General features: G+C 33.8%; 4 protein-coding genes across 8 annotated transcripts in view; 3 read left to right on the top strand and 1 right to left on the bottom strand.

Annotated features, from left to right (window-relative positions):
- Adcy2 (adenylate cyclase type 2 Ac76E) overlaps nucleotides 1-21,054 on the bottom strand; it is a 605,017-nt gene that overhangs the window by 121,822 nt on the left and 462,141 nt on the right. The window lies entirely within an intron of this gene.
- LOC135847383 (keratin, type II cytoskeletal 2 epidermal-like) lies at nucleotides 472-6,006 on the top strand. The gene is made up of 9 exons (XM_065366882.1): nucleotides 472-558; nucleotides 2,592-2,679; nucleotides 2,764-3,246; nucleotides 3,331-3,535; nucleotides 4,461-4,537; nucleotides 4,639-4,711; nucleotides 5,280-5,456; nucleotides 5,533-5,714; nucleotides 5,809-6,006. Exons 1-9 carry the CDS (start codon nucleotides 545-547, stop codon nucleotides 5,890-5,892), a joined length of 1,383 nt encoding a protein of 460 aa, XP_065222954.1. The 5' UTR covers nucleotides 472-544; the 3' UTR covers nucleotides 5,893-6,006.
- LOC135846784 (uncharacterized) lies at nucleotides 9,685-12,677 on the top strand. The gene is made up of 9 exons (XM_065366066.1): nucleotides 9,685-9,741; nucleotides 9,820-9,872; nucleotides 9,957-10,290; nucleotides 10,375-10,579; nucleotides 10,672-10,748; nucleotides 10,850-10,922; nucleotides 12,002-12,178; nucleotides 12,255-12,436; nucleotides 12,535-12,677. The coding sequence occupies exons 1-9, from the start codon at nucleotides 9,685-9,687 to the stop codon at nucleotides 12,616-12,618; spliced, it is 1,242 nt and encodes a 413-aa protein (XP_065222138.1). The 3' UTR covers nucleotides 12,619-12,677.
- LOC135848858 (uncharacterized) lies at nucleotides 13,246-17,452 on the top strand. Its single transcript, XM_065368927.1, has 9 exons — nucleotides 13,246-13,344; nucleotides 15,326-15,529; nucleotides 15,596-15,892; nucleotides 15,979-16,183; nucleotides 16,267-16,343; nucleotides 16,508-16,580; nucleotides 16,714-16,890; nucleotides 17,013-17,194; nucleotides 17,275-17,452. Exons 2-9 carry the CDS (start codon nucleotides 15,473-15,475, stop codon nucleotides 17,353-17,355), a joined length of 1,149 nt encoding a protein of 382 aa, XP_065224999.1. The 5' UTR covers nucleotides 13,246-13,344; nucleotides 15,326-15,472; the 3' UTR covers nucleotides 17,356-17,452.

Below are 21,054 nucleotides of genomic sequence, written 5' to 3' on the forward strand. Positions count from 1 at the left end.
ACATTCATTTTCGAGGAAAGCTTGACATTGCACAGGCACAAAACAATGTTGAGCCCTTCAAAACCAAAAATCCGCTCGCGACTCTGGAACATCTCAAAGCAACAAAAACTTGATCAGAAATGTCGAGATTTATGAAGTTTCAAAATCAATCAAATAATCGTCAGAATACTCGTAATTTTCTTCAAAATTCATTTAAAAAAAATCACATTCAGAAAAACAATACAAAACGATTAAAAATGTACAAAATTTTAAACGTGAAATCAGTTTTTAATTTTCATTTATTAACTAATAGTAAGATTTGAATGACGTAGCGAAAATTCATCGTGAACTCGAAATCAAATACTTTGCAGGTGTAAAATTCCATCATGATAAACACTATTTACGCAGACCGTACAATTAATTATCGTGAGTAAGTATTACAATGAGCACAATTAACATTTAAATCATAGTAAAGTCAGTACATAGAAAAACAAAATCATTTATACAAATTTTCATGCGATGATGCGAAGTTCATTTTTCATTTTCTTATGCTTTGCAGCCACTAATGCTATCGAAGAGGTAAGTGAAACATATTTTAACACTATTTTTCAAAAATTTACACCATTAATGAACTTCTTCCGCATTTTAAGTACATAAGTAGGTATGGCAAAAGTGGAGAATCCAACGTGACACAGCGTATCATTTATGCGCCTTGGAATTTTGCTTCTTTTCTCACATAATAATTTCAAAATTTTGATACCGACAATGTGTACCTTATATGTATTATACATGGTGGAATCTTTTTTTTTTTCGTTTTTTCCGCTCCCATCCCCTAAAGTTGTTACCTCAGGTGAGAAAATCACGCCACGAAATTTTCAGCCCTCTCGGTGAGAAATAAGTGGTTCCGGCGAGTCCCCCCCCCCAATTTTACAAAATATGAAAAAATCGAAGCATCAGACAAATTTTTTAAAATTGCGAACTTTCTAGCTCTGACAGCTCATTCAAGTCCCTACTTAGATAAAATCAACTCATATATGTAGGTAGAGGTACCAATTTTTAGCCCCTTATCTCCATTCAAAACTAACCAGTGGATTAGAGGGAAGAGCTCTTGATGTCGCCCCAATGTTGTCTGGTTTCATGAGAAAATTTCTCCAATCATGTTGGTTAAAATAATTCGTGCCAGGAACCCCCTCCCCCCTCCTCATCTCAAATTATAGATGTAAGAAATCCGAAAATATGAAATTTTTAAATTTTTTTCAACATTCTAATCCTTGGATCTATGGTCCATTTTCATTTTTGAATACGCTTGACCTCTCGACATGATGAAAAAGTGGAACTTCTCCCCTTCCTCAAAATAAAATGAAGAAAAATGAATATTTTTACATTTTTTTCTTTCTAATTTCCAATCCTCAGATTTGGTCGATCTTCATCAGAAAAGCACTCGATGTCAGCCTTTAAAAACTTCGAAAAAATTCATCAACCTAGGTAACAAAAATTTGTTCAATTTTACAATAATTATTTTGTCCGACTTTCAGGAACTTGGAACAAATTTAGACGAATCTACATAGGGCATCATATCAGCCTTTTAAAAACATGTAGAAAAATGACCAATTTCTGAAATTTTGACTTTGAGTAACATTGAAGTGGACGTTTAGATCTTAAGTACCTATGACTTTTAAACAGCTTGTAGTAAAATTATGTAAAATTTTCACAGTTGACTTATTGACGTTCTGACATCTTGAAAAGTAAGACTTTTGAAAACTTGGAAAAAATCGGTTAGAATCTCTATTAAAAAGATTTCATTTTTAGGTTTGAAGCAAAAAACCTATTCATGACTTGAAACTTTCCTCGCAGAGAAAACTTTATCTACATTAGGTATTTTAATTTTTTCAGCTTTGGAGGTCTCTATATAGACGGCTAATATTATTGGAGGGACTGAGGAAAGACTTTTCTTGAGATGAGAATTACGAACAACAAACAATAACAACATATCCAAGGAAAATTTTCAAATAATTTGTACAGTACCTACCACGTCAAATTTCCGATCTAGTGATATATCAACTGTTCTTCTACCGGTCTACCCCTAAGGAGAGTGGGGCTAGAACCATTCAAATGAGAGGGGTTTTCTAAACAACACACAAAAGCTATCGGCGCTTGGGAAGGCGAGGGATGAAATTGCTCCCGATAGCGTTCGGGTTGATACTAGCATGGAAGGTGGGTAGCATCGAGAAACTTCCGCGTGAAAAATTTCAGATCCACACCACCTCCCATTTTTGGGGACCCCCCCCCCTTCTCTGAAATTTCAATAACACTTTTCTCAAACCCATTCTAACCGATTTTGAACACTTTTCAATACGTTATGTACATTCTTAGTAGGCAAGGCATCCCCATAAAAGTTTTCAACCACTTCCCCTCATATTTACCCCTAAAAATAGCGTTTTTTATTCATTTTTCATTCGAGCAATGGAAATTTTCGAAAATCTGATGATTTCACAGAGGTAGAATCTCATTACGCTAAAATACTATTTACACAATTAGGACAAATAATTTTAATTTATTGTTATTACATCGTTTCGGTAAACAATGAATTTTATCATCATTTCGCTCAACAGCCAATTCAGGAGAAAAAAATTTCAAATCAACATGCGCTGTTCAATTTTCATTTTGGTATGCTTTGTAGCCACTAATGCAATCGAAGAGGTAAGTTGAACGTATTTCTGTAGATATTTTCTTCAACTTAATAAGTATGTAATCAATAAGACTAACTAGATAAACCTCTTCCAGACTGAAAATTTCGCTGCTGGCGGTGGACATGCCACCGGAGGAGGACATAGTTCTGGAGGAGGACGTGGTTCCGGAAGTGAAGGTGGTACAGGTGGTGGAAAAGGAGGAGGAGGAGGTGGCGGAGGAGGCGGTGGTAGTGCTGGAAAAGGAAAAGGATATGGTGTAATAGGGGGTGGCTACTACGGCGGTGGTAGAACTTACGGTGGTGGCTACTACGGTGGTGGAGCTGGATATGTACCATCTTACTATTATTACAATCCTTATTATTACCACTACTACTATTTCTACCACGGTTACCATTCTCACGAAGACTACGGACCAGTTGAACCTCAACTACCCGAAGGAACCGCCCAAGATAAAGCTGATGCGGCGAATATCGTCAATGCTCAATTCAGTGAGAAAGTCATCGCCTCCATACTTCCATTTCGGGAGCAACTCAATCGTCAAGTGATCAATAGCCTAATTGCCAATTACAATAACGGAGTACGTGCTACAAATATATTATATTATTTTAATCATCACGATGAGGCTTATAATGTCGTCCCTACTCGTACATTTTTACCACAGAAACGTCTCATTGAGATGAAATATAAACCACTTCATAAAAAGAATCCAATATTCAAGGATTTGTGTTTTGGTTTGGTCAACGATCCAATCGCGGTACTAGCCATGTATTTGGGAGAATTCCTGCACAAAAGAGATGAAACTTTCATCATTATCGCTTTGACGCTGTGTCAAGAAATGAGTGCGATGCATTTCATTTACAACCACAGTGAGTCTGAGTCGTAGTCGTAGATATCTATGCACTTTTCATGCAAACCTAAACCTATGATGTACAAGCAAAATTACCCGCCCAAAAGAATTGAATACGATTTCACCCTAAGGCTCCTCTCTGCTGGACGTATCTCAAATTTGTATAGAGTTTTTGAATCCAGTGGACCATCTACATCCTAACCTGAGTCTATAATGGTCAGAATTAGAAATTGGGCGATTCAAATCCCGGAAATGAATCGCGAATCAATTTTGAATTGGATTCTGAATCAGACTCTGAATCGTGAAAATTGAATTCGATTCATAACTGGAGCTGAATCGCAGCATCTCGATTATTTTAATCAATTTACTTATCTTTCCAATCTGTTCAAGTCATTTTTTAGCCTCCATCGATTTTTTAAAATTTTCAGATCCTTCGGCAGATTTTTGAACCTTGAAATTTCAACAAAATTTCATCAAATGGATTTTTTGGCTCGGGCCTGTTAGTTTTGTTGTTGTTTTTTTTTTCTTCAAAATCAAACCTTCTAAAAATCCAAGTATTATTTATTCAAATTCAAAAAATTGATAAATAAACTTCTCACATTGATTTTTTTTTTTACTTCTCGAATTACAAAATTCTGAGAGCATTTGCCCTCACTTCGTTTGGGTCTTTTTGCTGTTGTTTTTTTAGAACGTTTTCTACAATAAATCACTTGAATTTTGAAATTTTCAAGTCAAAAAAATCAATTTCTTCCCATAACAAAAACATTGTTCTTTCATTATCGAAAATTTTTGATTTAAAATTCCCTGGATTTAAACTGATTTTACACTCCAGCTGTTTTGCAGTGATGGCGTTACATAGAAAACACCACTTCAATTTATCAAGTAGAATAGAGATGCATATGCATAATTCCATGGTAGAAAAATTGTCACCAATTCTTTTCTAGGGCATAAAAACGGACTGACTAAAAGGCGTAGAGCACAACGACACCCGTTCGCCAATTTAATGAAAGTTTGGGTAGCCGTAAGTAATTCTTATATAACCCAGCAGATTTCCATGCACTTAACTTATCTCTCGACTTCAAATTTATGTTTGATTCTTGTTTCGATTTTGCTCCACTGTAGAATGATCGAGATCCTGTAGATGCTGCTGTTGTGCAAACAGATGTAGACAATGCTGCAAAAACTTTGGAAGATGGTAGGTATCTAATATCTATGGAAATTAGTGATGAAATTTTTAATTTACTAAAGTGGTGGTCACTAAAAAATCAAATTGGAACAAAATCAAATGGAGAGCAAAGAGAGTAAATTTAAAAAATATTACTTCCTGCAATTAATTGCGATCAAAAATTCACTTTTGAGTTGGAACAGATGCAATTTCACGGTAACTACCTAAAATTGTTAGGATTGCGCTCGATAAGTATCATCGACCAAAGTCGTAGGTCCTAAAAAGTTCATTTTTAGCCTTCTCATAACGTGATTTGAAGCTCTTGGAGAAAATTGAAAAATCACCGGAAGCTTCAGATAAATTATGCTTACGAGGGATCTTACAATGTGCTCTTTCATTCAATCCAACTTGGTCAGATCAGAGAATGCTAATTCGAAAAGCTTTCCTATTTTAATGACAAGTGCAATAGAACTTTTAAATCGTTTCCAAAATCATTGATATGCACCTTACCTCCAAATTCAATACATTTTTTGTAGATTTTTGAACACTCTACGTAGAAAAGCAATTCAGACCAATACAAATTACGCATTCATTTCAGAATATCCGCATTGGAAGGAAACACGAGATTCGCTGGAAGACACGTTAATTTACAAAAGCTTAAATTTTTCATCAGCTGTAATAACCAAGTTTGAAACCGATCTAAACATAAAATTCGACGATGCCATCAAAGCGAAAATCAAAAATCATGATTTAGTCGACGCGTACACTTCATTAAGTAAACTCACATCTGGTAAAATGAATCGAGAAATCCTCCAAATCTACATATTTATATCCATCACACTTTTTCGCAGCTTATTATGTGAAGAACAAATACGATTACATGGCAACAGTAATGCTAAATCATTCTGATGGTCATGACCGTTGGGCTGTTTGGATCATGATGATAGGTATCACCATTCACGATGACTGGCCCAAGATCGACGACCTTTTCAAACAAAAAAACAATGGAGTATCATTAAAGGATCATATTTTGGTAGGTATACCTACTAGTGTTCTTTATCTCATGTTCACAACTCGAATAATGCGATAAATTCGAATAACATTTTTTTTGAAATTATGTTGCGCAGAAAGCCACCGACGATCCTGATCGAATTATTTATGAAATGATGGCTGTTATGATAGATCCTACCTATAAACCAACCTATCTCTGAATACGAGTATTTTTAAGGAACAGGCGTTTTTCAACCGTGTGATTCTGCTTTCTGAAGCAAGACGAATTTTTTGAAATATTCATACTTTTGTAAACAAATAAACAAATATTTTTAAAACGCTTACATCAATTTATTATTTAACTATACTTCAAGAATAATGATTTTTAGATACATTCATTCGCGAGGAAAGCTTGAAATTGCACAGGCACAAAAAAATTTTGAGCCCTTCAAAACCAAACATCCGCTCACGCAACCAGAACACCTCAAAGCTACAAAACTTCGATCAGGAATATCGAGATTTATGAAGTTTCATAATCGATAAAATAATCGCGAGAATACTCGTAATTTTCTTCAAAATTCATTCAGAAAATAAAAACATATCCACAAAAGCAATACCAAAAGAGACAAAATGTTCAAAATTTTGAACGTGAAATCAATTGTCAAGTTTCAATTAATTAATAAGATTTAATAACGACGTAATAGCGAAAATTCATCATGAATACTTCGCATGGTGTAAAATTCCATTATGATAAACACTATTTACGCAGATTGGACAATTAATTATCGCGGGTAAGTATTATAATGAACATAATTAACATTTAAATCATAACAAAGTCAGTAGAAAAACAAAATCATTTTACGAGTACAAATCGCACCCGGTAGTAATAAGGTCACATCTCAAAAAAAATTGATTTTGATGTTTTTGCATTTTTGGGGTTTGTATGACCCCCCTCAACCAAAAATTACACTTTGAGTTGGGTACATTATCTAGATCTTGTAAAAAACACAAATGGCCTAACTCAAAATCTCAACAACATTGCAAGTTGTTTGGAGTTATAAGGGTACATCTCAAAAAACTCCACCTTTTTTGAGCAAATTTTGTACATGCAAAGTGTTAACAAATAGTTTTGATTGTTTTGAATGTTTGTCAGTTAGAAATAGTCACAAGGAGTGCATTTTTTATTGGTTTGTACCAAATGGAAAATTTTTTTATTGATCACTTTTCAGAAAAATGAATTTGCAAATATCATGAAATTTTAGTTTTTTGAGAAAAACTCAAAAAATAAGCACTCTAGAAAAAAATTAACGACATTATGTCGATTGGAAATTTAATTCTCTACAACTTTGAGATCATGAAATTTTATTTGGACGCTTCCTTTCGCCTCCACATCAACTTTAATGAAAGGTTATAACTCAAAATGTTTTCCAGACATTGAAATATTTCCTCTTTAAGATTTTATTTTTCAAAGTGTTCTTATGCTAAATGAAGGTAGGATACCAGATCTTTAAAATGAGGTGCTATTCATTCCTCACAATTAATTATAAGTTGATAAAAATAATGAATCAAGTTTTTAAAAAAAAGAAAGTCACTCTCCTGTAAAATTTCACTTTTTTGAGATGTGACCTTATTACTCCCGAGGTGCGAAATGATCATGCGATGATGCGAAGTTCAATTTTTATTTTCTTATGCTTTGCAGCCATTGGTGCTCTCGAAGTGATAAGTGGAACATACATATTTCAACACAATTTTTCAAAAAATTTACACCAATGATGAACTTCTTCCAGGTTAATTATTTCTCATACCTTCTCCTCTCCTAAAGCAAATACTTCTATAAAAAAGTTCCGTAATTGATAAAACTTCACAGTTTTTCCCCATTATTTCGCGATCCACCCAATCTACTAGGTAGGTATACCTATTGTGTTTTCAATGTACTTGGTAGGTAACTCACATAAAAATTTAATGGTCGACACCAAAAAGAAACCTTTCTGATAGTTTTGAGTTAGATACTATGTACCTAGTTGAAAAATACTTGTAATTAAAGAAAATCTTGATTAAGAACTTGCATTGCGTTAATTACGCTATAATGAAGCATTTTTCACAAAAAATCTAATTTTTGGGCAATCCCTTTCCACAATGTGGCCGTCAGGAGGATCCAACTGCAAATAAAACTTCATATTCGTGTTCAGCGAGTTCGATTTATATGATAACGATAACCATATTGTCAATCTACTTTCACCCCAAAATTTGTGAGAGGGGGTGCCTATGGCCCCAAAATTGAAGTTTCAAGAAGTTAGCTGGTTTTCTATTGTTTTTGGAGGCCAGAATGCAAAATTACAGATCGCTTTTTTTTTTGGTGGTGCCGTGACCCAAAAAACACAATTTTGAGTGTTTTTTGAGTTTTTGAAGATGGCCCACCTGGAGGGAAAATTTGAAAAAAAAATGCCAATTATAGTACTCATGCTGATATATTTTTGAAAAAAAATCATGTGCTTGAATTAGGTTTGAAGATACGGCAGTTTCCAATTTTCTTTTGTCAATATCTTCCCCCTGGGGAGCCAACAATTTTTGAAAAAATTTACGTTGCAAGAATCATTTCTTCTTAAAGTACATATTTTGAGTGAATACAGATTTTTTTTCAAAACTTGTTGAAGCATGATCCCTCCCCCAAAAAAACGTTTTTTCGCTATTGTGAGCAAGGGAGGTGGGGTGGGGGAATTTTTTTTGGCTCCAACATTTTTTTAAAAGGTACCCAACGATGTTTCATCAAAGTTTCAGAAATCTGAGGACAGGGGCATTTCACCTATTTTACTCAGGAATACCCTTTCAGCTATCTTGATACCTACATATATGTACATACATTTATAAGCAAAAATACTTCTGCGCGTGTAGTTTTACCGTACGATCGCGCGGTATAAATGAATTTTCAATTACACATTCTGAGGTAAAATTTCACGCTGAACAACTTGGTTCTCTTCGATTTCGGCCATTTGTCCATATTTTTGGATCTAAAAACGTAAAAAACATGGCTTTTTGAGTGTTTTTTGAGCTTTTGAGCTTGACCCACAACTCCAAATGGCCGGGTGATGATTTCTATAAAAAGTAGACCTAAAAATACATATTTGACGAAAAAATCGTTTTGGTATGTTTTTTCATTCCGGAGTAATGTCGATTTGAAGTTTTCTTTTGTCCCTCCTTCTCCCCCCATGCGATGAAAAATTCTGAAAAAATTCAGGGAGGTACCCCCATGTATCCTCTAACTATATTCGTTTACAGAATAAATTTATCTAAATTACTCGCTGATGCAGAATTTTTCCCCTGAAAAACGCGTTTTTTGGCCCCCCTGCCTGAGGGGGGTGGGGTGGGGAGCGGATTATGGGCTCAAAATTATTTTTTGGGGGTACTAAGCATACCCTGTGAGTTTCATCGAAATCCGAGGTTAAGGGCATTTTGCCTATCATTTTCCGGGGGGGGGGGGAGTACCCTTTACTTACACCTTTCCATTTTTTCAAAATTTCGTAAAACGAAACACTTCGAAAATCATCGAAAATTTCGCACTTTTATTTCAGGATTTTTTTTTAGGACTTCTCAATTGAAAATCGCGATGTAAAGTTGTACACATGTTAACCTGATGACGAAGAAAAAGATCATCATCATCATCATATATCTTTATTGCTTGCACTGTATATCATTTTTTTTTTTTTTGCCACATAGAGCGCCATAAAAAGATTATCGATAACTGGTGTCGATATCCGCAACTGGTAGTTTACCTTAATTCCCTTTCGAGTGGTGCAATGCAATGAATAATGAACAGATTAGAAGCGTGGCGAATTCTATTTCAAATTCCATATTTCACCTATGCCAAATTCCAACACGATAAATACTATTTACACAGTTTAGACAAATAATTTTTATGGGCATTGCACAATTTTAGCAGCGAATCAGTTCGATCAACGATAATCCCACAACCGAATCAAATCCGTAAAAACTTCATTACTCATTAGCAAATCAATATGCGTGGTTCAATATTAATTTTTTACGGATTTTTAGCTACCTTCACATTTGACCAGGTAAGAAAAGCGACTATAGAAGACCTATATTTTTTTCAAAATAAATATTCGTATTTCGTACAATTTGATTACGAATAGGAACGTTTTTCAGATTACAGGACATTGGTTTTCATCTCCTCCAAAAAGTGGAGGTAGTTCAGGAGGTGGAAAAGGAGGAGGAAAAGGTGGTGGTGGCAGTGGAGGCGGTGGTGGAAGTGGTGGAAGTGCTGGAAAAGGAAAAGGATATGGAGTAATAGGCGGTGGCGCTGGCTACTACACGGTGGTAGAACTTACGGCGGTGGATACTACGGTGGCGGATATGTACCATCTTACTACTATTACAATCCTTATTATTTCCACTACTACTATTTCTATCACGGTTACCATTCTCACGAAGACTACGGACCAGCTGAACCTCAACTACCCGAAGGAACTGAGCAAGATAAAGCTGATGCGGCGAATATTGTCAATGCTAAATTCAGTGAGAAAGTCATCGCTTCCATACTTCCATTTCGAGAGCAACTCCATCGTCAAGTGATCAATAGCCTGATTGCCAATTACAATAACGGAGTACGTGCTACAAATATATTATGTTATTTTATAATCATCAGGAGGCTTATAATGTCGTCCCTACATCGTACATTTTTACCACAGAAACGTCTCATTGAGATGAAATATAAACCACTTCATAAAAAGAATCCAATATTCAAGGATTTGTGTTTTGGTTTGGTCAACGATCCGATCGCGGTACTCGCCATGTATTTGGGAGAATTCCTGCACAAAAGAGATGAAACTTTCATCATTATCGCTTTGACGCTGTGTCAAGAAATGAGTGCGTTGCATTTCATTTACAACCACAGTAAGTCGTAGTCGTAGATATGCACTTTATCCAAATCTAAACTTACGAGAAACGATTCCATGGTTGAAAAATTGTCACCAATCCTTTTCCAGGGCATAAAAACGGCTTGACCAAAAGGCGTAGAGCACAACGACATCCGTTCGCCAATTTAATGAAAGTTTGGCTAGCCGTAAGTAATTCTTATAAAACCAAGCAGATTTCCATGCAGTTAACTTATCTCTCGACTTCAGATTTATGTTTGATTTTTGTTTCGATTTTGCTCCACTGTAGAATGATCGAGATCCTGTAGATGCTGCTGTTGTGCAAACAGATGTAGACAATGCTGCAAAAACATTGGAAGATGGTAGGTATCTAATATCTATGGAAATTAGTGATGAAATTTTTAATTTACTAAAGTGGTGGTCACTAAAAAATCAAATTGGAACAAAATCAAATGGAGAGCAGAGCATGTTTTGCAGCAATATCTGAATAAATTTTCGGAGATTTACCCTTCGGACATGAATGAATGAATAAATTTTTATTTAAAGACGCCCAGCAACTTAGGCTTTTTTGCGTCTGCTGTTTTGACACAGATTACAAATATTAATTCATTTTGCACAGACAAAATATAACATGAAAAAATAAATAGGTAATATAGGTATAACATGCAAAAGAAAAATAACATTAAAAAAATTGAGAAAAAGCACTAATGAAAAATAATGTGTTTTGGAGGGTAAGTATTTATTACCTAAATTTGAAAAATCATCTTCTAAAATTTCATAAAAAAGAGTGAATTAAAAAAATATTACTTCCTGCAATTTTTGCGAAAAAATTGACACCAGCTGAAGTCTTTTCACAATTTTTGCGACCTATTTTCAAAATCGCAACTTTTTCGAGATTTTCGCGTCGACCTGGTAGACATCCTGACGTATTTTTAGAATAAAAAAAATTGTGTACATACCATAAAGGCTTGAAGATATGGAGATTTAAAATTTTCTTTCAACAATTTTACTAGAGAATAGGGTACACTTTTCAAAAAAGATACGAATAAAAAAGGTTGCTATAAAGTGAGCAGTGATTTGAAGCTCAATTGTGACAAATTTAAAAATCATTGGAAGCACCAGAATGGCCAAGAATTGTAGTTGTTAATGTATGGAAGTTGAATTGAAAAAATTGTTCACATTGGTACAAAAATCGACCTTGAAACAGGTTTTTTAAATTTTTTAAACCTTCAAAAAATCATCAAAAATTGATCAGCAGATCAGAGAGTGCTATATCAAAAAGCTTTCAACTTTTAATGACACCAGCAATAGGACTTTAAAAATCCTCTCCAAAGTCATTTACGCACTTCACTTTCAATTTCAACACATTTTTTGTGATATTTTGAACACTATACGTATAGAAAAGCAATTCAGACCAATACAAAGTACGCATTCATTTCAGAATATCCGCATTGGAAGGAAACACGAGATTCGCTGGAAGACACGTTGATTTACAAAAGCTTAAATTTTTCATCAGCTGTAATAACCAAGTTTGAAACCGATCTGAACATAAAATTCGACGATGCCATCAAAGCGAAAATCAAAAATCATGATTTAGTCGACGCGTACACTTCATTAGGTAAACTCAATTCTGGTAAAATGAATCGAGAAATTCTTCAAATCTACATATTTATATCCATCACACTTTTACGCAGCTTCTTATGTGAAGAACAAATACGATTACATGGCAACAATAATGCTAAATCATTCTGATGGTCATGACCGTTGGGCTGTTTGGATCATGATGATAGGTATCACCATTCACGATGACTGGCCCAAGATCGATGACCTCTTCAAACAAAAAAACAATGGAGTATCATTGAAGGATCATATTTTGGTAGGTATACCAACTAGTGTTCTTTATCTCATGTTCACAATTCGAATAATGCGATAAATTCGAATAACATTTTTTTTTGTTGAAATTATGTTGCACAGAAAGCCACCGACGATCCTGATCGAATTATTTATGAAATGATGGCTGTTATGGTAGATACTACCTATAAACCAACCTATCTCTGAATACGAGTATTTTTGAGGAACAGACGTTTTTCAACAGTGTGATCCTGATACTTATCTGAAACAGGACGAATTTTTCGAAATATTCATATTATTATATGTACTTTCGTAAACAAATATTTTTAAAAGTCTTACATCAACTCATTATTAGACTACTTCAGATAAAATGATTTTCAGATACACTCATTTGCAAGGAAAGCTTGAAATTGCACAAGCACAAACAAATTTTGAGCCTTTCAAAACCAAAAATCTGCTCGCGGCTCCAGAACACCTCGAAGCTACAAAACTTCGATCAGGAATATCGACATTCATAAAGTTTCATCGTCGATCTTCAAAATTCATTCAGAAAAAAAAAAATACGTCCACAAAAACAATACAAAAAGATTGAAAATGTTTAAAATTTTGAACGTGAAAATCAGTTTTTGAGTTTCAATATTTATGTAGGTATCTTGTATGTAGTTTCAACTAATTAATAAGATTTGAATGACAAACTGAAAATTCATCATGAAAAATTTTCGAAATCAAATATTTGGCAGGTATAAAATTTTATTATGATAAACACTATTTACCCAGATTGAACAATTAATTATCGAGAGTGATACTACAACGAGCGTAATTAATATTTAAAACATAACAAAGTCAGTAGAAAAACCAAACCATTTACAAATGATCATGCGAAGTTCGATTTTCAATTTCTTACGCGTTGGTGCCACTAATGCTATTGAAGAGGTAAGTAAATGAAACATATTTTAATACTATTTATAAGAAGGTTCTTTTATTTTTTGGCGAATTTTTGAAAATTCAAATGAAGCCCCTTTTTCTTGAAAAAAATCAAATTTTGATCAAATTTACATAAAAGGCTGAAATTTTGTTCGTACCCTGAGTATTTTTGATCTTGTGAGTCAACTGATGATGGTTTCGGGTTTTCGAATTCTCACGTTTTTCAAAATACGCCACCCCGTACGTAGGATGAAAATGAAATTCAGCATACTTAAATTTACTATCTTTGTGGCCCTTTCGACCGATTCAGGCACATATTTTTAAACCATCTTGTGTCGGCTCAAACTCAAAATTTACTAGGAATTAATTTTGAAAAAATGAAAAATTCATCGTTCGCGAATGTGTACCTAAAGGAGAAAAGCTGAAACTTATTGGAGAAGTTTCTTCTCAACAAGTTTTCTCAAAATAGAAGTTTTCATTTTTAAAGTTGAGTTCAAATATTGTTTCCCAACAAACATTTTTTGAAGAGACATTTTTTCTCTAATAACGATTTTTTTTTAGAGAAAGTATTTCACAGAAAACGTTTTTTAAAAAGCAAAGTTCAAATACCTTTTGTTCTATAAAATTTCCATTTTCCATTCAGAAATTAGATTTTTTAGTTTCTGAAAAATTAGATTTTTTATTTTTTCTTCAAAAATTAAGATTTTGCGTATTTTTTGCTCAGAAATGAATTTTTTATTTTTTCCTCTTCAAGAATGAGTGTTGCATATTCCCTCCGAAAATAAAGTTTGCATACTCTTTTCAAAACCGAAATGAATTTTTCACTAGCTGTTCAAAACAGAAATCTTCAATTAATTTTCAAAAATGATGATCGCATTTATCTTTTAAAACTGAAGTTTGACAACTTTTTTGAAAAACGGCGGCCTTCTGGAAAACGCTGCCCTTTGTAGTCGGTAGCACTGATCTCGGATTTACCATCTGTGTGACCTTTTCGTTTTTTTCCTCGAAAACTGGAGATTCGAAAATCCACCGGAGGGTCCAAAACGATTCGAAACCATCACCAATATTGACTCGGAAGGTTAAAAATAAGATACAAAAAGCAAATTTCAGCAATCGAAAAACAAATTTTGGTGGTGGTGTAATTTGGAGTTTTTTTTTCGATTTCCCTTTGTCTGGGTCAAAATTTTGTATGCCTGTTGTTAATTCAAGAGTAGGAATTTGACTTTGTAAAAGTACAAACTTTGATAATTCAAGTTTGCTGCCAGACAATAGGAAAACAAGAGTTCACATGCGCTAAATCTAGAAATTTTCCAGCTGAACATTGTTGCATGTTTGAAATGAAAAATTGTACAGGTGTAAATTTTCAACAACTCGTCTAAATATAGAACAATCAGGGAAATTACACATTCTAAACTATTGAGGCTCACATTGGGCTGAACAAAGCATTTTATGTAAGTAAGTAGGTATGGCAAAAATGGAGAGTCCAGAGAATTAAATTTTTGATCATTCATGTGCCTTGGAATTCTGCTTCTTTTCTCAAATTAGCTACATATAATTTCAAAAATCTGATATGTACCAACATTAATAAATGCATATTTCATTCAAACTCAAATTCAATTTTAATACCTACAAATGACTCGACCGAGGAAACATTTTTTCAATTTTTTAAAATTTCATAACTCAGTAAAAAATTGAGCCACAAGTAAAACGATCCACCAAATTTTTAAACAACGCCCCCCCGCCAAAAAAATACCAAAAAATCTGCACATTGCAATCGCAACGCGCGAAGAATTAGTCATCCAATTTCAATCGCACGATTACCAAGTCGTATTAGCGCGAGTTAGTCGTAAACGTCATTGAATTTTACCATTCTAAACATTTGTTTGCACGCTAATATTATCAGATAATAAAATTTTTTACACGTAACTAGATTCAAAACGCAGTAAATTCAATAGATAGTAATAATTGTTCGAAATCAAATATTAAACAGGTGGAAAACTTCAATTACGGTAGCATAGCCAAGTTGATAAAATAATTTTGCACAAGCATCCGCATTCGAGTCACAAAATAATAGTATCATTGGATCCGCAAATCTGTACTGAGCAAATGAGTTTCTCAAAATAAAAATCGATTTGAAATGTACGAATTACAAGTCGTAGTTTTGTGCTTTTTAGTGACCTGTTCTGAATATCAGGTAAGAACATAAATGACCCCCTTTTTTTTTCTTCTTCAATAAATGCTTCAATAATATCATTCGCAGGTCACTGGGAAATCAAGTCCGAGTAGTTCAAAAGGTAAAGGGAGCAGTGGTGGAGGAGGAGGACGTTCGTACACAACGAGTTATTACTATTATAGTTACTATTACTATCGTTCTGATGAAGACGATGATGGTCCATTAAGACCTCAACTACCTCCGGCCACTGAGCAAGATAAAATTGACGCTGCAAACATAGTCAACGCTAATTTCGATGAGAAAACTATCGCACTCATTCTTCCATATCGAGAGCAAGCTAATCGTACAGTGATAAATAATGAAATCGCTAATTATAATCATGGAGTACGTAAAATCACGAGTTATCTGAAACCTTTTTCTCTGTTCAAATTCTACCTAATGTGTCTTAAATTATGATTTTTTTTACACAGAAACGTCTCATACATGAAAAATATAAACCCTGGCATAAAAAGAATCCAATATTTAAAGACCTCTGTTTCGCTCTGGTCAACAGTCCAATATTTGTTATGGCGATGTACTTAGGAGAATTTCTGCACAGGAAAGATGAAACCTATATTATAATGGTCTTAACATTAGTCCAAAACAGGGGAGAAATGCATTACATCTACAATCACAGTAACGTGCACATTGTCTAAAATATCCTACCTACATTATTTGATAGGTAGTAGGTCACTGAGATATTGTCAATCTTTTTCTAGCACATAAAAGAAGCTTGACAAAAAGAAGAAGAAAGCAAAGACATCCGTTTGCCAATTTAATGAAAGTCTGGCTCGATGTAAGTGATGAAAAAAATGTTCTTTACTGTTTAGGAACCTCGAGAGCGCGAAAAAATTTGTTCAACAGGGTTTTATTAACTCAATTATTAGATAAGCATTTAAAGCATTCCTCCAGTTCTCATTTTTTATTTTATCTGTTTTCTTCGCTTTTATTTCAACGTAGAGAGATCGAGATCCTGAAGGTAGCGCTTTTACACCACAAGATATAACCAAAGATGTAGAAAGCATGAAAAAAGGTAAGACTATCTGTCAAGGTGTCTGCTATTTACAAAACTATTTTTCAGACTGCAACACCACTCACCTTACTATTTTAATTTAGACAGAAGAAGCAAACTGTACACACATTTTTTAATTCATTATTCACTCTAGAATACCATAAATGGAAGAAAACACGAGATTCATTAGAAAACACCCTGATCAAGAAATCTTTTAAGTTCGCATTAGAAGTTATAAATCAATTCGAAACTGATGAAAAAATCTTAATCAAGGATGCAATCAAAAAGAAAATCAAAAATCATGATCTAGTCGATGCGTATACTTCTTTGGGTAGGTAAAATACCTATTACAGGTGAATATTCCACACTGAATTCTAAAAAGGGCCTGAAAATCCATCTGATATTTTCGACCCGATCTATCTAAATGTTAATCGTTTTGCATACATTTCACAGCACTTTATGTGAAGGACAGAAACGAATACATGGCTACCATTCTATTTAACCACTGCGATGGTAAAGATCGTTGGGCTGTTTGGATAATGATGATAGGGTTCATTAATCCTAATGACTGGCCTGATATAGACGAAGCTTTCAAAAAAATCAGCAACGGTGTATCATTAAAGGATCACATTTTAGTAAGTTTGTTTCATTGCTCCGCCATCGGTTCAGTTTATTTGTATATTTTACACTTTGTTCGAATTTATAAATTTTTCAGAAAGTCGCCGAAAGTGATAGACTACCTTTCCAAATGATGGCAGCGGTGATAGATCCGGATTACAAAATAGCCGATCAGTGAATATTTTAAAAAGAATATTCCAAAATGAAATGGAAATTTTTTGGAATACGGTATCTTTGCAAACAAATGAATATTTATGATGAATTAAAGACAAATTTGTATTCATTCACGTATAAGGTAGGTGACGCTGAACACGAATATGACGTCAGATTTTTGATTGGACCCATCCACGGCTCCCAGCACCTCCCCAATGGGATAACCTAAAAAAAAAATGGTTTCAATCGTGTAACACATGAAATAGTATGTTTTTGATATCGCTGAACGCGAATATATAGCCGTAGTTTTTCAAATTGACCTCAATCATGGCTCCCAGAACCTCCCCAATTGGTAAAAGTCCAAAAAATTGGTTGGAGGCCGTAGATGGGGTCCAATCAAAAATCTAACGTCATATTCGTATTCAGCGTCACCAAAAACATAATATTTAATGTGTCGCACGAAAAAAACTCTATTTTGAACTTTTACCCCATTTGGGGAGGTGCTGGGGGCCGTGGATGGGGTTCAATCAAAAATCGAACGTCATATTCCTGTTCAGCGTCACCAAAAACATACAATTCGATATATCACATGCCCTAGATTTTTTTCGAAAGTTTTGCCTTAAATTGGTGGTGAGGGTGCTCCCCCTCCATTAAGAGATCCCATCTCGAAACTCGAATATTTCGAAAAAGCATCAAAAGGTACATCTATGGAATTTTTTTCAGAATTTTAAATGGTAGCTCCCACGTACAGCGTCATTTTGAAATTTGAACTTTCAATGAGCGAAATCGAAAGACATGACTTTCAAAATCCTTTTTTTGACCAAATTGACATGAAATGACCGAAACCGGTTTGGTTGAACAATTCGAACCAGTTTTTATCGACACAATGTACCTATTCTACACACTAAGGTGACAAAAACGTGATATGAATTTTAAGAAACCGGTTCATTAATTGGCAACCAGTTATCAAAAATTATGCAAAAATTGGTGATAACGAAAAAAGCTAGAAAAAAGTTGTTGAGCGTAAAAAATTACACAATTCTGTCTAATCATGTTTTGAAATCGGTTCGTTTTGGTTCGCATTGAGCAACCAGTTTTGACAACCACCTAAAAGTTGGAGATAAAGAAAAAAGCTTGAAACAAATGTTGTACAGCGGGAAAAATTGGACTATTTTCGCTAATCGGATTTTGAAACCGGGTTCAATAATTTTCAACTGGTTATAAAAAATTATCTGGTTGCAAATTAATGAACCGGTTTCAAAATTCAATTAGCAAGAAACGTTCAATTTTTCACAGTCTACAACTTTTGTTTCAAGCCTTTTTCTCTATATTTACAATTTTGAGGTAATTTTCAATAACTGGTTGCAACTTGATGAACTGGTTTCAAAATCCGATTAGCAAGAATGGTTCAATTTTTCACGCTGTACAACTTTCGTTTCAAGCTTTTTTTCTATCTTCAATTTTGAGGTAATTTTTGATAACTGGTTGCAAATTAATGAACCGGTTTCAAAATCCAATTAGCAAAAAACGTTCCATTTTTCAGTCTACAACTTTTGTTCAGGACTTTTTTTTCTATCTTCAATTTTGAGGTAATTTTTGATAACTGGTTGCAAATTAATGAACTGGTTTCAAAGTCCAATTAACAAAAAACGTCCAATTTTTTATTGTCTACAACTTTTGTTTCAAGCGTTTTTCTCTATATACAATTTTGAAGTAATTTTCAATAACTGGTTGCAAATTAATAAACCAGTTTCAAAACCCAATTAGCAAAAATGATTCAATTTCTTACGCTCTACAACTTTCGTTTCAAGCTGTTTTCTCTATCACCAAATTTTAAATGTTTGTCAAAACTGGTTGCTCAATGCAAACCAACGAACCGGTTTCAAAATATGATTAGACAAAATTGTGTTATTTTTCACACCCAACAACTGATGTTTCAAGCTTTTTTCTTTATCCCCAATTGTTGGGTAATTTTTGATAACTGGTTCTAAATTAATGAACCGTGTTCATGTTCACAACCGGTTCGATTTTTTTGACCAAACCAGTTTTTAAATTTGTAGACACCCTGAGCACAGGCCTGAAATTTTCAAGGTCGCTTTTAAAAGCACTTACTTTTTTCTTCTTGCCAGCTCTTTCCACTTGGAAATTAAAGCCACCGGGCACCCATTTTTTGACATACTGTATACAGGGTGTTTCATAAGTTACTTATTCAAATCCTTCCATTTGGTAAGTAGGCAACTCATGCTGAGCATAAGTAGGAGAGTTTGCCTACTTTTCAGAGTGAAGGGGCTCAATAATTCTCACATGAAAAATTTTGTTTTATAGCCTACTTATTTTGTCTGAAATTTTTCCAAGAGGTTGAGTATCGTGTTAGGTGATCAAAGCGGGCCATACAAAACGGAATATCGAGAAAAAAAGCTCAAAAATTTGGTCATTTCTACCTGTTTTTTTTTTCAAATTTCTAAAAGGTTTCCATTTCACAAAATTATTATCAAAGAAAAACAGCCAATCAGCAGCGTTCAATTTTCTTTAGATCTAGGAGTTGGTGAGTTGATTTCCAAAACACGAAAAATAGTCGAATTGATTCCCAAATCGTTTTTACTGATAATTTTCAGAATGGAATCTCAACAACCCTCGTCAGAGAAACAATGGGGTGTCAGTTTTGTAATGTAATAAAAACTAAACAAAGAAAACGAAAAAAAAAACAAATTTTAGAAAAACAAAATCGAACCACCTCAAACCCCTATAGAATAAAATTCTAAACAGAAAATTGAAAAGTTGAAAATAGAACCGAAATCAAAACCGGAGATTTTTAATCTTTTTTCTGTTGATTTATGTGATATTTTTTTAGTTTTGGTACTTTTCTCTTTCAAACAAGCACCTACCTACATAACTTTCTTTTCAAATGTGTCTCATTATGGTAAAATCAAAAATTAAAATTCAAAAAACAAAAAAAAATTTCAAAATAAAAACAAAAACTGAGATTTTTGCATTTTGACATGGATATGTTTTTAGCGTCGAGGGTGTTTCCGAAGTTTGCGTCACTCTGGTTTGCATGATGATGATCCGCATCACGTCAATTTGCGTCATGTTGGCTTTTGAAAACTTGAAAAAAATCAGTTGACATTCTAACATTATGTCAGACTTGTAAAAATTGCACAAAAATAAATAGACTTTTAAAGACGTTGACTTTTGAAAACTTGGAAAAAATTTTATTATAAATTTTCAAAATTTGAAAAAAAAAACTTTGAATTTCTAACATTAAGGCAAACTTTCAAAAGCTTGGAAAAAATACTAGCAAATAGTTTCAAAACATCGTTTTCTAAACAAACTATCTTTAGGAAAAAATAATATTTTGATTTTGAAATATCGCCAAACAACTCTAGTAGGTAGTAGGTACATTTCAATCATACTTTTCAATGGTTTTTCTGAAAAAATTACGTCTTTTTTAGCCAACATTCGAATATCAAAAAAAAATACTCATTACGTTCCATGACGCAGTTGCATGTGCCAAATACTAAAAGATTACACCATTGAATTTGAAAAAAATGAAGTTCTCTACAGGTAAATTACAGATAAAACGAGGCAAGTCATCAAAACAGAATAATATGTTTTTACGCTCGCACACGCAGCAGTTAAATTCCACCTCAACAAATGTATTTATTCGGATTGATCAAATATGTTTTTTTCATCGGATCGATTCGATATAAAATTTTTGCTACAT

This window comes from Planococcus citri, chromosome 5 (assembly GCF_950023065.1).
Source record: "Planococcus citri chromosome 5, ihPlaCitr1.1, whole genome shotgun sequence".
NCBI classification, from domain to species: domain Eukaryota; kingdom Metazoa; phylum Arthropoda; class Insecta; order Hemiptera; family Pseudococcidae; genus Planococcus; species Planococcus citri.

Bases quoted from the DNA above. Each gene is read 5' to 3' on its own strand.
- LOC135847383 (XM_065366882.1), top strand. The intron at 3,247-3,330 runs GTACGTGCTACA...TTTTTACCACAG, and splicing joins TTGCCAATTACAATAACGGA to AAACGTCTCATTGAGATGAA. The intron at 4,712-5,279 runs GTAGGTATCTAA...CATTCATTTCAG, and splicing joins TGCAAAAACTTTGGAAGATG to AATATCCGCATTGGAAGGAA.
- LOC135846784 (XM_065366066.1), top strand. From the start codon at position 9,685: ATGCGTGGTTCAATATTAATTTTTTACGGATTTTTAGCTACCTTCACA. The intron at 9,742-9,819 runs GTAAGAAAAGCG...GATTACGAATAG, and splicing joins CTACCTTCACATTTGACCAG to GAACGTTTTTCAGATTACAG. The intron at 10,923-12,001 runs GTAGGTATCTAA...CATTCATTTCAG, and splicing joins TGCAAAAACATTGGAAGATG to AATATCCGCATTGGAAGGAA.
- LOC135848858 (XM_065368927.1), top strand. From the start codon at position 15,473: ATGTACGAATTACAAGTCGTAGTTTTGTGCTTTTTAGTGACCTGTTCT. The intron at 15,530-15,595 runs GTAAGAACATAA...TATCATTCGCAG, and splicing joins TGACCTGTTCTGAATATCAG to GTCACTGGGAAATCAAGTCC. The intron at 16,184-16,266 runs GTAACGTGCACA...ATCTTTTTCTAG, and splicing joins GCATTACATCTACAATCACA to CACATAAAAGAAGCTTGACA.